The following is a 14,083-nucleotide window of genomic DNA, read 5'->3' as shown; positions in this document are numbered from 1 at the left end:
CATGAGATCAGGGCCCTTGCTGCGTCATGGGCCCTCCTCAATGGGTCCCCCTTTCAGGAGGTCATGTCCGCAGCTTTCTGGCGCGGACAGACTACCTTCACGGATTTTTATCTCCGGTCCTTGGCCTCTCATTCTGATGGATTGTATTCCCTTGGACCGGTGGTGGTTGCACAGTCTGTGGCTGTTCCTCCACAGTAATTCAGTGATTTTAAATAGTATGCTATCAGGCACCACGGTGGTACACCTGCTCGTTTCACGGGGAGGTTTTCCATTTTTTAATTACTTTCGGGGCTTTATTAGGGGGGTTCCTTGAACCTTTTCCCTACCTTGAGCATGTCTCGAGTTTGTTCCGTCAGCCTGGTCTGCCTGGATTCGAAGCCTCCACTACGGTAAGACGAATTCGCATACTAAAGTTATGGTAATTATTACTGAAATGAAATTGAGGTTTTTGAAGTAAAACCAATTTTCATGATGTAATACTTACCATAACTTTATGGAGTCCCACCCTGTATTCCTCCCCTTGCCTCCTCATCCTGGCTGCCTTTAGGCTCCATAAAAGGGGGTTTGAGGAAGGGAGATCACTCCGTGGCTCTGTCATCGAGATAGAGGTTACGTCACGGTAGGGAGGTAGGGATATTTGAATCTTTTGTTTTTGGGCTACAAAGATGGGTGTAGGTATTGTATATGCATACTAAAGTTATGGTAAGTATTACATCATGAAAATTGGTTTTACTTCAAAAACCTCAATTTTCTCCTACATTTTTAGCTCACCTGGTCATGTTGTGTACAATTTTCAATGTAATTTCGCATACATATCCAATGGGATTTTTTACCATCTAAATCAGTGATCCTTCAGACAATGTACATCCGCTTATGGAATGACGTGAAAACTTTAATTAAATAGATATTATTTTGATATACTTGTTTTGACAGGCTGAAATGTGTATATACCTATACTCCGTAGTACAGGTAAACTATACAGGTAAACTATGCCTGTGTTGTGGTATACTAAATCTTTGTCATGTCAACAAATTACTGAGAAATGAACTACGTATTCTGGAACTCGTATTTATCAAACAGACAGCTTTGTTACCATGCCTGTGTGTATGTCATTGGATTAGTGGGAAGATAGGTAAAAAGGTTTCTAAATGGAATTCCAGTTGTGACTTTATATATTAACCTTTAACCTTTGGCCTTAGGAGTAGACGTAATCACTGACCATCAGGATATAAAGATGTAAACCATCCTCATGTTGATCCAGTTGATCATATCGTCAACTAAACAAATATCTAAAAATGCCTGTTATCAAGGATAAAGAGTACATGTACGAGTTCCGGAGTATGACACGACTGAAGTCCGCTTTGAAAGAGTCATGGTAAGTTGTACAATCATGTTAAACATAATTGTTTTGCAGGGATTTAACAACAGTTTTTAACAAAAAGGTACTCTGTTTCTGAATTGGGAAAATCATCAACTAAAGTTAAAAAAAGTGGAATTTTTATATAGTTTTTATTTGTTAGTCAATTATAAATGTAATGTTTGTGGTTTGATTAGGCTTCATAATCAGGTACTTCATTTTTTCCCCTTTTTCAAATAACATGATGAGGAAAAAAACTCTCACAAATATGACCAATCCCTCTTTGGTCAATCTTTTTTCACTAGGTGGGAAGGGGATTATTTGCAGTCAAATACAGTACATGTAGTGATTTTCTTGGACTTTAATTATAATAACAAACTAAAAGGGTGATTAGTAATATTTCATTATGTTTAAGAATGCTGCCATTGAGTAAAGTTGGTTCAAATATTTTCAACCTTAACATTTTCTGATATTTACATAGTGTGGCATAAAAGGTCCACTGCTGGACCGGAACTATCATGTGCTTGATGAAAGTATGCTTTTTGGCAAAAATTGACGAGGTCTGCATTATCTGTGGGGTACACACATGTGTACATAGGAGGAGGATCCACTATATCTAGTCAGTTAAAAGTTATAGTCTGGACAGACAGACAATTCGTGAAACTGTTTTTATACTCACGCATGAATTTTGTGCTCAAACCAATTTCTTGTAACTAGCGAAAAATCATGTAATTTTGTCAAAATGTTCAATGTTGACCTTGGAAATGGTGGTTGGCTTTAAGTTTCTCCAAAATCCCTATAACACATCTTGCCAAAGTTTGATTATTTAATCATTTCTCTTAGAAACAAGAATTTGACTTGAGCATAATATCTTCGTTTGAGCATGAGCACAATTTCATGAATATGGCCTCTGGTCAGTTAGAGGTTTGACATCAATAAAGACAAACCTTAAATTCTAACTTTCAATAATTAAATACTATTATTGAATTTCTATAATAAATTTGATACGGAACATCTGTGTTCTTTCTCACGCACTAAGTTAATTATTGGATTAATTGATTGTTTGGGGTTTAACGTCCTCGTAACTGCTCAAGTCATATGAAGACGGTAATTATTGGAACAACGAAAAACATGTGTGATGCCCTTCCTACGTTTGTACTGATCAATAGGGATATATTGACATATACAACTGGTAAAGAGTCGGCTCAACAGAGCATGTAAACACAAGTAAACAGGGACCATTATCCTCTAATCATTGAATTATAAGAAAGTGAAACATATATGTAACAAGTTGACAACCGAGTTGAAGTCTACATGTCATAACTGCTGTTTTGGTTATATACCCTATTAAAACACATTGTATAATACATGTATTAAAGTAGGCAATGACAGATCCAGTGACCTATCTGGAGGGGTCCAAATTTCCAGGGGGGGATGGGGGTTTTCCATTTGGGGAAAATTTGAGGAAAATGGTGAAAATAAAGGATTTTTAAAGAAAATTCTCAAGGTGGGGTGGGGTTTCTTGAAGCCCCAAAAAAAACTCTGGATCTGCCACTGGTATGTCAACAGTGGTTTAACAGCTTGCTTTTCATCATCTTTCAGTCTGCTATTTTATGGAGCAAAACTTTTTATGATGCTATAAAATGTCAATATTCAATCATCTATATATGAAAATAAACTTATGGTTTGAAAATTTATTTGATAACACCTGTACTGTATATATCATAAACAGCTGAAATATTTGCATAACATATTGTACCTAGTTATACATATGTATATATATGTAAACTATGTAATCTATAAATATACATTTCTGATGTCAATATCACAAAATCTAAAATTGGCAGGAGACGTTTTTTGTAAAAAGCAGAATTGTTATCACAATGTTTATACTTGAAAATGAAAAAGAGGACACAACTTTGACTTTTCCAATAAAGGGGAGCATTCCGTCGACTGCTCACCTGTAACACGAAGCTGAACAATGTTTGTTTGTGGAAATCTCCAGTTATAAAGTGGACAAGACTTAGTTTTGTAAAATGCTAGACAAGAAGCTTGCTAGAGACACCTTAATCATATTATTAACATGTATAATCTATTGCAAATTTACCAAATATAATTTTGTATGCATCTTAAGTGCACACAGGATAAATTCTAAAGGCTTTAAAAACGTACGGCTGGATTTGTCTAGTACAAAAGTAATCATAGAAGCTTGTTTACAAAAGTAATCATAGAAGCTTGTTTTAATGACGATGGTGTATTTTTTGGTAAATTTAGTGGCATATAAGAGCACTACAGGCGTCTGCTCTTGACAACCGGAAGTTTACAAGCCAAACCAGTGAAGTGCGACGTGAACACCCCCTGACATTTGACCCTATATCAATCTGCCATCATATTTTAAAATCTACTAAAACCATTCATTTTTCTAAAGTTCAATATCTGTAGATTTCATTCAATGTAAAATATGTCAACAATTACTTATTTAAGTTACTCAGAGGCACTGTATTAAACTGGAACTAATTTTAGGTAGGGATTACAATCATATGAAACATCTGCTAATTGGCTGATTTAGTTGTGTGAGACCTTTACCTGTCCTTTCTTTGGAGGTCATGTTGATCTCTCTCACTTTGGAGTGACCTTTACTTGTCCTTTCTATGGAGGTCATGTTGATCTCTCTGTCTTTGGAGTGACCTTTACCTGTCCTTTCTATGGAGGTCATGTTGATCTCTCTCTCTCTATCTCTTTGGAGTGACCTTTACTTGTCCTTTCTATGGAGGTCATGTTGATCTCTCTGTCAATGGAGTGACCTGTACCTGTCCTTTCCATGGAGGTCATGTTGATCTCTCTCTCTCTTTGGAGTGACCTCTACCTGTCCTTTCTATGGAGGTCATGTTGATCTCTCTCTTTTTGGAGTGACCTTTACCTGTCCTTTCTATGGAGGTCATGTTGATCTCTCTTTCTCTTTGGAGTACCTGTCCTTTCTATGGAGGTCATGTTGATCTCTCTCTTTGTGGAGTGACCTTTACCTGTCCTTTCTATGAAGGTCATGTTGATCTCTTTCTCCCTTTGGAGTGACCTTTACCTGTCCTTTCTATGGAGGTCATGTTGATCTCTCTCTCTCTCTTTTGAGTACCTGTCCTTTCTATGAAGGTCATGTTGATCTCTTTCTCTCTTTGGAGTGACCTTTACCTGTTCTTTCTATGGAGGTCATGTTGATCTATCTCTCTCTTTGGAGTACCTGTCCTTTCTATGGAGGTCATGTTGATCTATCTCTCTTGGTGGAGTGACCTTTACCTGTCCTTTCTATGGAGGTCATGTTGATCTCTCTCTCTTTGGAGTACCTGTCCTTTCTATGGAGGTCATGTTGATCTCTCTCTCTCTTTGTGGAGTGACCTTTACCTGTCCTTTCTATGGAGGTCATGTTGATCTCTCTCTCTCTCTCTCTCTTTGGAGTGACCTTTACCTGTCCTTTCCATGGATGTCATGTTGATCTCTCTCTTTAGAGTGATTTTGGCTTCTTTAAGTTCAAAGACAATTGTTGATTAAAACATTTTGCAAACGTTATTTCCACAGAAGTGTTTAAATTAATGATGTGTTTTGGTGTTCATTTCAGATCACGATCATCAGGGGATGTATAAATCGTTGATGTCATTTTGGCATGCTGTACTTTACAAACAAAGAGAAAGGGTTTTATTTTGTCAATATCGACGCAAACCTTCACATGCAAATCTCCAATGTTCATCAGGGGAAAGGTGTTTGTGGTACAACTTGAAAAAGAAATGTTCATAAAAACTTGGTTATGATGTTGTACTGTTTCATTTTCCCTGTTAATACATCTCTAAGATAAATACAAAGTTTTTACATTGGCATGGCTTGTGCTATAAAATGTACATAATGTTTACATATCTGGCTTTGTATATTTATACTACTAAATGTAGGCTGTAAAAAAGAGTCAGTATTTAATGTGCTTATTGGAAACTCTTACTTATAACTTGGTTATATTTGTTCTTTTTGTCCAGAATTGTCTCCTTTCCATTAACCTCATAACAAATTATATCTGTATAGCAACCAAGTTTCAGTATAAACATATATTATTATAGAATGATTTTCAGCTTCAAGAGCATAATGAAATTGAAATATTTGTAAGGATTTAAAATGTATATGTCTAAAGAGGCTTGCTGTTAAAAACAGGATTAAGTAAATGAAATTATAAATGTTTCTTAAAGCGTGATCGTGGAGGTATCATTAATTTGATATTAAACTATAAATAGCTAGATACGAAATTAAGGTATCTAACGCAGATCGTGTCGGGCAGATAAGTATGTTTTGAATTTCACAGGATTAGTAAAAGTGTGTTGACACTCTGTATTTTAAAATTACCAATATGTCAAGTACAATTTAAACAACTCTGTTGACCTGTTTTCCTATCGTAGTCAAATATTATTGAATAAAGTATGAAGGATATCCCTTCTCTGTTGTACATTATAAGCAGTAAAGTGCTGAATATGCATGAAATTAGCTCAAGGGATCAAATTTTTGCATTTTTTTTTTTTTTTTTCAATTTTGAATAAAAAAAAATCAGTTTCTAAGGCTTGCATGAAAAGTGTTTTCCGTGATATATTACTGTAATCTGGGCTTATGAAGTGTTTCTCGTTAAACAACCGATTAGTGTTTCAATGTGACGTTTAAATCGCATTATAAACTGTTGTACATTCGCTTACAGTGTATCTGAATCGACATCGATTTGTGGACAACTCATACACATTTAACACCTTTGTGTGCATATGCTTCACTGGTCATTTGTCTTAAGAAGGTGACAAAGTACATATGATTTTGGTGTCAATACTTAAACTTGCAATGCAGATATAGAGAGTTGATCATGTCCCAGACAGTCGTTTCTTGTACCTCAGACAGGAATATCCCAGGTAATACCCTGTGCTCAATTTTGCTATCTCATCCTGTCTGTCCCAGACATGATACTTGTAGACTATAGTAAAATTTTATAATCTTTCAAACTAGAAGGTGCATGAAAATTAATTTACCTGTAACTGAGTAAGATCTGGTTACCTCAATCACATGCTAAGTTTCTATAACATCCGAACCTTGGCTGACACCTCGGTTGGGAAAATATGTTACAGAATCTTAGCCCCCGACTGAAATAACTCCATTGCAGGTATTTGACTTTATAAGTTATAAGTTTGTAATACAGATATAGACAGTTGTTCCTGCCCCAGACAGTGGTGTCAATACTCTTGCATGTAATACAGATAAAGACAGCGCCCCGGACAGTAGTGTCAATACTCTTACATGTAATACAGATATAGACAGCTGTTCCTGCCCCAGACAGTGGTGTCAATACTCTTATATGTAATACAGATATAGACAGCGCCCCAGACAGTGGTGTCAATACTCTTATATGTAATAGAGATATATAGACAGCTCTTCCTGCCCCAGACAGTGGTGTCAATACTCTGATATGTAATACAGATATAGACAGTTGTTCCTGCCCCAGACAGTGGTGTCAATACTCTTACATGTAATACAGAGATTTGGTCCTGTCCCAGACAGTGTTGTCAATACTCTTACATGTAATACAGATATAGACAGCTGTTCCTGCCCCAGACAGTGGTGTAAATACCCTTAACATAATCCCAAATAGGGGTCATGATGGTAAAACACCACCACCAGGTGAAGCCTTAATGTAAACATTTACAGATGAGTAGGTAAGAGTGTGGGTCAGTAAAAAGGCAGGTGAAGATGGATGAACAGTGAAAAATGTGTCACTCCAGCAATACTCTACATAGATATTCATTATCATGTGATGCATAAAAAGTTCAGGCCTATATTGTCAATAATATTGGTTCCATCAATGCTGTCTAACAGTTTAGAATCGCGTATATATAGGGATAAATGCTAATTCCATGTGGTCTGCAGGTGCTTTATTGGGATTGTAATTAAAAAAGCACATGATGGCATTATTCCATTACATCGTTGACATGCAGGCATAAATGTACAACCATCAAGTGAACACGTCAAAGGATTACTATGCAGAATACAGAGAAATTGGGGACAAGAAAAGCATGTGGTTAAAAGAATTTTGTGCTAAAACCCACAACATTTTATAGAAAGGTAAATTAACCGTAGTAAGCACGAGGTCGACATGAAGGATTTCCAGTAGAGTTTAAATTGACTGACATCGTAAAAAAAAGGTTTCGTGAAGGAGAAAACAAATTAAAGTTGTTTTGTTCAGGGTCGGAGCGTGTTCAGGGTCGGAGCTTGTTCAGGGTCGGAGCTTGCACTTCCAATATCTTTACTGGATAAATATTTATAAATTATATCTCCACAGGGCTTGAAAATTGTGATTTAGAGGATTTCTTCATACAGGCTAAATTTGTGAATTTAAAGATATCTATTCTAGTTAGATGTTTTTGTGCATTTGAAAATATCATGCTGGCTAGGTAATTCTGATTTGGTGGATTATACATCAGATATATTTGTCAAACATAAAATATGTCCACTGACATAGAGACTGAGATATCTAAGTTGGCCAGGCTATTGTGACTTAAGACATATATAAGTTGGTTAGGTGATTGTGAACTAAGAGATATATGAGTTGGCCAGGCTATTGTGACTTAAGACATATATAAATTGGTTAGGTGATTGTGAACTAAGAGATATATAAGTTGGCCAGGCTATTGTGACTTAAGACATATATAAGTTGGTTAGGTGATTGTGAACTAAGAGATATATAAGTTGGCTATGCTATTGTGACTTTAGAAATATATAAGTTGGCTATATGCACTTGTGAATTAAGATATATATCAGTTGGCTAAGCAACTGTAAATTAAGAGATATATAAGTTAGCTAGGCAATTGTGAATTAATAGATACCTAAGTTGGCTATGCAATTATGAACTAAGATATATATAAGTTGGCCAGGCTATTGTGACTTAAGAAATATATAAGTTGGCTATGCAATTGTGAATTAAGATATATATAAGTTGGCTAAGCAACTGTGAATTAAGAGATAACTAAGTTAGCGAGGCAATTGTAAATTAAGATATATATAAGTTAGCTAGGCAATTGTGAATTAAGAAATATCCAAGTTAGCTAGGCGACTGAATTAAGAAATATCTAAGTTAGCTAGGATATTGTGAATTAAGAGATATCTAAGTTAGCTAGACAACTGTGAATTAAGAAATATCTAAGTTAGCTAGGCAACTGTGAATTAAGAAACATCTAAGTTAGCTTGGCAATTGTGAATTAAGAGATATCTAAGTTAGTTAGGCAACTGAGAATTAGGAAATATCTAAGTTAGCTAGGCAATTGTGAATTAAGAGATATCTTAAGTTAGCGAGGCAATTGGGAATTAAGATATATATAAGTTGGCTAAGCAACTGTGAATTAAGAAATATCAAAGTTAGCTAAGCAATTGTGAATTAAGAGATATCTGAGTTAGCGAGGCAATTGTCAATTAAGATATATATAAGTTGGCCAGGCTATTGTGACTTAAGAAATATCTAAGTTGGTTAGGCGATTGTGAACTAAGATATATATAAGTTGGCTAAGCAACTGTTAATTAAGAGATATCTAAGTTAGCTAGGCAATTGTGAGTTAAGAGATACCTAAGTTGGCTATGCAGATATCTCAGTTGGTCAGGTACTATAAATTGGGAGATATAAGTTGGCTATGCAAATGTGAATTAAGAGATATCTTATATTAGTTGGTAAGGCAATTGTGAAAGACACTATTTAATGCCTACTTAGAGTAATTCATGCTTCAAAAAACATATATAAGGCTTTGAAAAAGCTCATAATAAACAGGTAGTTGAGGAAAAAATATTCCCATAGACATTTATTTGTTTTTAAGAAAACAGCCTATAAGGTTTCTAATAGTAAACACTGTCCTGGATTTAAGAGAGGTAAATTATTATTTTCTAAGCATAGGCTATAAAGATTTCAATATGTTACACTCAAAGTTCATATTGATATGATCATTTATATAAGAGGGTATATATACATACCGGGTAGCTAGGGTAGGTATCATACTTTGCACAGTGTTTATTTGTGTTAGTAATACCAGTTAGGGAGACTGCCGATAGCTAATATAAGCTTAATCAGTGTACCATGCAACAACGGCTGAATGCCCAGTTTCGTCATATATATTCAACCTGACAGCCCACTGGGTATTAGAAGAAAAAAAAATTGAAGACGGTGCCATGATGAAGTGATGCCCAGCTGAACATTTGATGAAGTTGATTATCGAAGTTGTTTACAAGTGTTACCTGTCACAGCTGGTAGTTAATGTATCCACTCTCAAAATTACCTACCTGTAAGCAGGTGAGTTAAGAAAGGAGAATTGATCATGTGCTGCTAGCAGTGGCCATATTTACCTAAATACTGGCCATACTTAGGTAGTTTTCTGTTTAGTGTGTGATAAACCGCTATATTTAGCTGTCAGTCTTTGTATAGATGTATTGCAGTATGGAATGCTCCTAAATGAGGAAGTCAAGTTTTGATGTATATATACCGTACTATATAGAACACTCAAGTGGAGGCTTTTGTACTGTTCTAGGTATTTGTATTTTCTGTTTTATTTCCTGTATGTATATGTCTGAAGGATCAAAGAACCTATTCGGCTAACATTGTTATAGGAACCAGGTACATTCTGTGGTATTACAGTAAGAGATACAACATGCTAATTGTATGTACTGCCAGAGGAAATTTTAAATTCCTATTCAGTCCTGAAGTATATGGATCCTTATACAGTTTGAGACGGCGTTACCAACCGATGTAGTGCATGCTTTACTGTCAATCATGATTGGATGTACATGTATATATTCATAACTGTTTAATAACGGGTCTTATGATGGCAAAGTCTAGGTAATTAGTGTAGCTGAGCTATTATTGAGGTGACGTTTGGTTGATGAATTTCATGTTTACAAACTCTCATTGTGATTTTTTTAATTATATAGGGCCTGGGATATTTTAAGGATGATTAAGACCTGAGTGACCTAGTAGGTAAAACTGTGACACGGTGTTGTGATGGATGTTAATACTGTCACAGTAAATATATGCATGTGCTATGGTTCAACATGATAACACATTGTATCAGTGCTGCAATCAGTGAAAAGCCTTAAACGGTCTTTAAGGATTTTAAAACTATTTGAGAAAATGAGGATCGGAGATTGTGGAGAATTTTCCCAGCAAAGTTCTCAGAATACAGGACTGCAGACACTTTACAGGAAAGAGTTGATAAAGAAAACTCAAGGAATGTCGGAGGATTTTACTCCGTCATTTGACGCCTCACAGCAGCAAACTGACCAGGATGTAAACTTTCCTGACATCCTGGTAACTCAGCGCAACGAATCCGATCACACGACTTACCGGCTTTGTCAGTCACATCAATGTTTTGTTACCCCAGGGATGTTACCATGGATACCACCTACAAACAATCTTGACCTTCCAACCAATGTAAAGGCTTTAGTGTGTGATTCTGAAGTTTTAGGTGAAAGTTTGATTCTGGAGAATGACTCCATTAAATTACTACCTCCTGTATACGTAGATGATGAGTGTCAAAAGTCGCCCCACGAATCAGGAAACAAAGGAAATTTAAATCTTACAGATTGTGCATGTAAACATTCCATGGTTCACATATGCACACAAAACAAAAACAATTCATGTTTACACTGTAGTAAAATATTGTATCAATGTAATTGCCCAAAAACTCAAAAGTCAGAAATCCGGAAAATTTCTCATGAGAAATCCAATGGAGTTGTTGTGGAGTGGAGGATGAACATCAGAAACATTCCTCAGGCTTGTGGGCATCGTATGGATATAGGTCAAACTGAGATCTGTAGGTGTAACAGAAATGTCCCTTCACCAAATATATCATTGTGTGACTTAGATATCTCTCATGTACACAATCGGAGGATATCCGATGGTGAACGAACAGTACTTTGTGGAAAACTAGAGCAAAATAACAATGTTGGTGAATTAACAGTTCAATCAGAGCTTATATGTGATCATGATCATTTAAGGGAACGGAAGGATGTACATGTCGATACATTGCAAACAAAAGGTAAAGGATTAGACCTTAACAGGAAAATCAGTTCTGAAGTTCAAGGTGCAGAAAATTCTGCAGTGAAACAAGAGAACTGTGCTTGTTCTGGACAAACTTTACCCGTCTCAAAAAGTGAACCAGACTCTATTTTAAACAGTACCCATCAGTGCAAAAACAAAAACACTTATATTACTAGTAGTGGCAACAGTAACTGTGGAATATCGTCGAGTCGAAATGGTTATCGTGGAATATCTCGACAAACCGAGTCTGGGAAGTACTCGGTGTGCCCAAAATACGAAACTCCTTGCACCAATGGAAGCTTTCATTACACAGCCTGGTAGGATTTTAATTTGTTTCCACTTTTGTAGCTTACTTTATGTATCTGATGTATAGAAATATAGGTACAGTTAGGTACACTGTACCTGAGGTCCTATCTTACTTATTACATTTCCATACAGCTGTTGCAAATTGAAAGTCCTTTTACAAAGATGGAAATTTGTTTACTATGTCCATAAATTAATCTAACTGTAGGGGATATCGAGTTTAACATTGAAAAATGAAAACTGCACCAATCTATGGTTTAATTATCCAACATCTAAATTACTGTGATTCATCAGTTTGGTATGTATAAAAAAGGCTAAGTTTGATTTGAACACAAAAAGTAATTTAAAACTTCTTTTGTGAGCTTTCGAAAACGTCTGTTTCCTTTGTAAGCTAAGGATGTAAATGACCCCTGAAAACAACTCGCTAAGCCACAGTACGTAAGTAGGCTGAATCAAGTAAAGCCAGCTGTCAAAAATTGTAGAGACATTTCGCCCTATTGCACGCTAACACCTTAGATAGTTGTTTTCAGCGGTTTAGAGTCTAGACACCAGCCATTTACACTCTTTGCTTTACAAAGGAAACAGACATTTTCGAAAGCTCGCAAAATGAGTTTTCAATTCCTGTTTGTGTTAAAAACAAACTTAGCCTTTTATTTATCTAAAATACTAAAATACTGTCTTGTGAAAAGTGTGTATGTACAATTTACAAATATTTCATATTAAGAGTCACAAGTAGGGCTAGTTGAATTAAGTGTTTGACTTTTGTAACAAGTAGGGCTAGTTGAATTAAGTGTTTGACTTTTGTAACAAGTAGGGCTAGTTGAATTAAGTGTTTGACTTTTGTAACAAGTAGGGCTAGTTGAATTAAGTGTTTGACTTTTGTAACAAGTAGGGCTAGTTGAATTAAGTGTTTGACTTTTGTAACAAGTAGGGCTAGTTGAATTAAGTGTTTGACTTTTGTAACAAGTAGGGCTAGTTGAATTAAGTGTTTGACTTTTGTAACAAGTAGGGCTAGTTGAATTAAGTGTTTGACTTTTGTAACAAGTAGGGCTAGTTGAATTAAGTGTTTGACTTTTGTAACAAGTAGGGCTAGTTGAATTAAGTGTTTGACTTTTGTAACAAGTAGGGCTGGTTGAATTAAGTGTTTGACTTTTGTAACAAGTAGGGCTAGTTGAATTAAGTGTTTGACTTTTGTATGTGTCCATCACATGGTTGAAGTGTTTTAAACTTAAATTACTCTTTAAAGTTAGGAAGAGTGGCAGTGATTGTTCCAAAATACCCAAGTAATAAACCTGACATGGAAGGCTAAAGAGGTTAAATGTCAAAGGTCATGGTTATGATGTCACTTTGTTACGGGTGGGTAAAGTTCCTTTGTGTAATGCAAGTTTATCTCTAACTTATAAAATTATTTTTACAATGATGCTGGTGACAGAGGTCAAGCCCACAAGACCATATACTAAAATTCTATTAAACTAATGACTGGAATTAAAAATGTGTATAATTGTTTAACAAGACACAAAGAGGTGTCAGGATAGCAAAGGTTAACGGTCAAAGTTGAAAGGTAACATAGTTTAGCTTTTTAGTTCAAAATGAAATGCTGAATACTGTAAATATTATAGGGCTGCTTTTTTTACCAAATGTTGATCCTCATCTTTCACATGTACAATATTACTCTCTACACATCAGGATACGTTTAAACATAACAACAGCCAGTATATGGAATTACCAGGTCTGTGCGAGTATAGGACCTGTGATCAAGGAGATCAGCAGACAGGGATCACACTAAAACCAGAACCGGTATTTATACTGATTTGGTTGCAGCAGTGATGTAATTGAAGGCTTATCTCTTCGTTAAATCAGATCAGTATCGACCAGAGATTTAATATGTTTTCTGTGACCACAACCGTTAACTACCATATTGATATGTGCTGAGTAACAGAGGGAAGATGTTAGCAGTTTCAGCCATGAATTATATACAGCTAACTAGACATACCAGAGCAGGAAACCCATGTTCGGGATTTATTTTGGTGTTCAATCAATACTTTCTGTTCACCGTAGCAATGTATTTGTGCTTTAATGTCACACCTTCCTGATTTAGAAACCTCTGATTACTGGAAAAGTGCGGTTCATTATATCTCAGAACGTAATACTGAGCACATTATCTCCCTTTATCTGTTTTCCTCTGTCCATTTCCTAGCCCCTTTTCTCCTATTTACCAATGTTCCTCTTGACAATGTTTCCATCTTTTCTTAACGCATGTTCCTCTGTCTGAAAACCGACCCCTTCTATTACAATCATAAGAATTGTGCTTTAAAGGTCAAGGTCATGGCTAGGGGTCAGATTTC

General features: G+C 35.8%; 1 protein-coding gene across 7 annotated transcripts in view; it reads left to right on the top strand.

The window, feature by feature from the left end:
• LOC110464549 (NAD kinase-like) overlaps positions 1-14,083 on the top strand; it is a 75,404-nt gene that overhangs the window by 47,397 nt on the left and 13,924 nt on the right. Inside the window, exons 1-2 of one of the 7 annotated variants that reach the window (XM_021519811.1) lie at positions 1,292-1,375; positions 10,328-11,752. The exons of 3 other annotated variants lie outside the window; for them this stretch is intronic. In XM_021519811.1, the coding sequence (XP_021375486.1) occupies positions 10,527-11,752 (1,226 nt within the window). In that variant the 5' untranslated portion in view covers positions 1,292-1,375; positions 10,328-10,526. Of the gene's footprint in view, positions 1-959; positions 1,376-9,453; positions 9,693-9,852; positions 9,928-10,327; positions 11,753-14,083 lie in introns of those variants that run through there. 3 more of the 7 variants (XM_021519812.1, XM_021519813.1, XM_021519818.1) reach the window with 3 other exon arrangements.

Source organism: Mizuhopecten yessoensis, unplaced genomic scaffold, assembly GCF_002113885.1.
Source record: "Mizuhopecten yessoensis strain PY_sf001 unplaced genomic scaffold, ASM211388v2 scaffold11009, whole genome shotgun sequence".
Lineage (NCBI taxonomy): Eukaryota > Metazoa > Mollusca > Bivalvia > Pectinida > Pectinidae > Mizuhopecten > Mizuhopecten yessoensis.
This window is presented reverse-complemented; position numbering and strand designations above follow the sequence as displayed.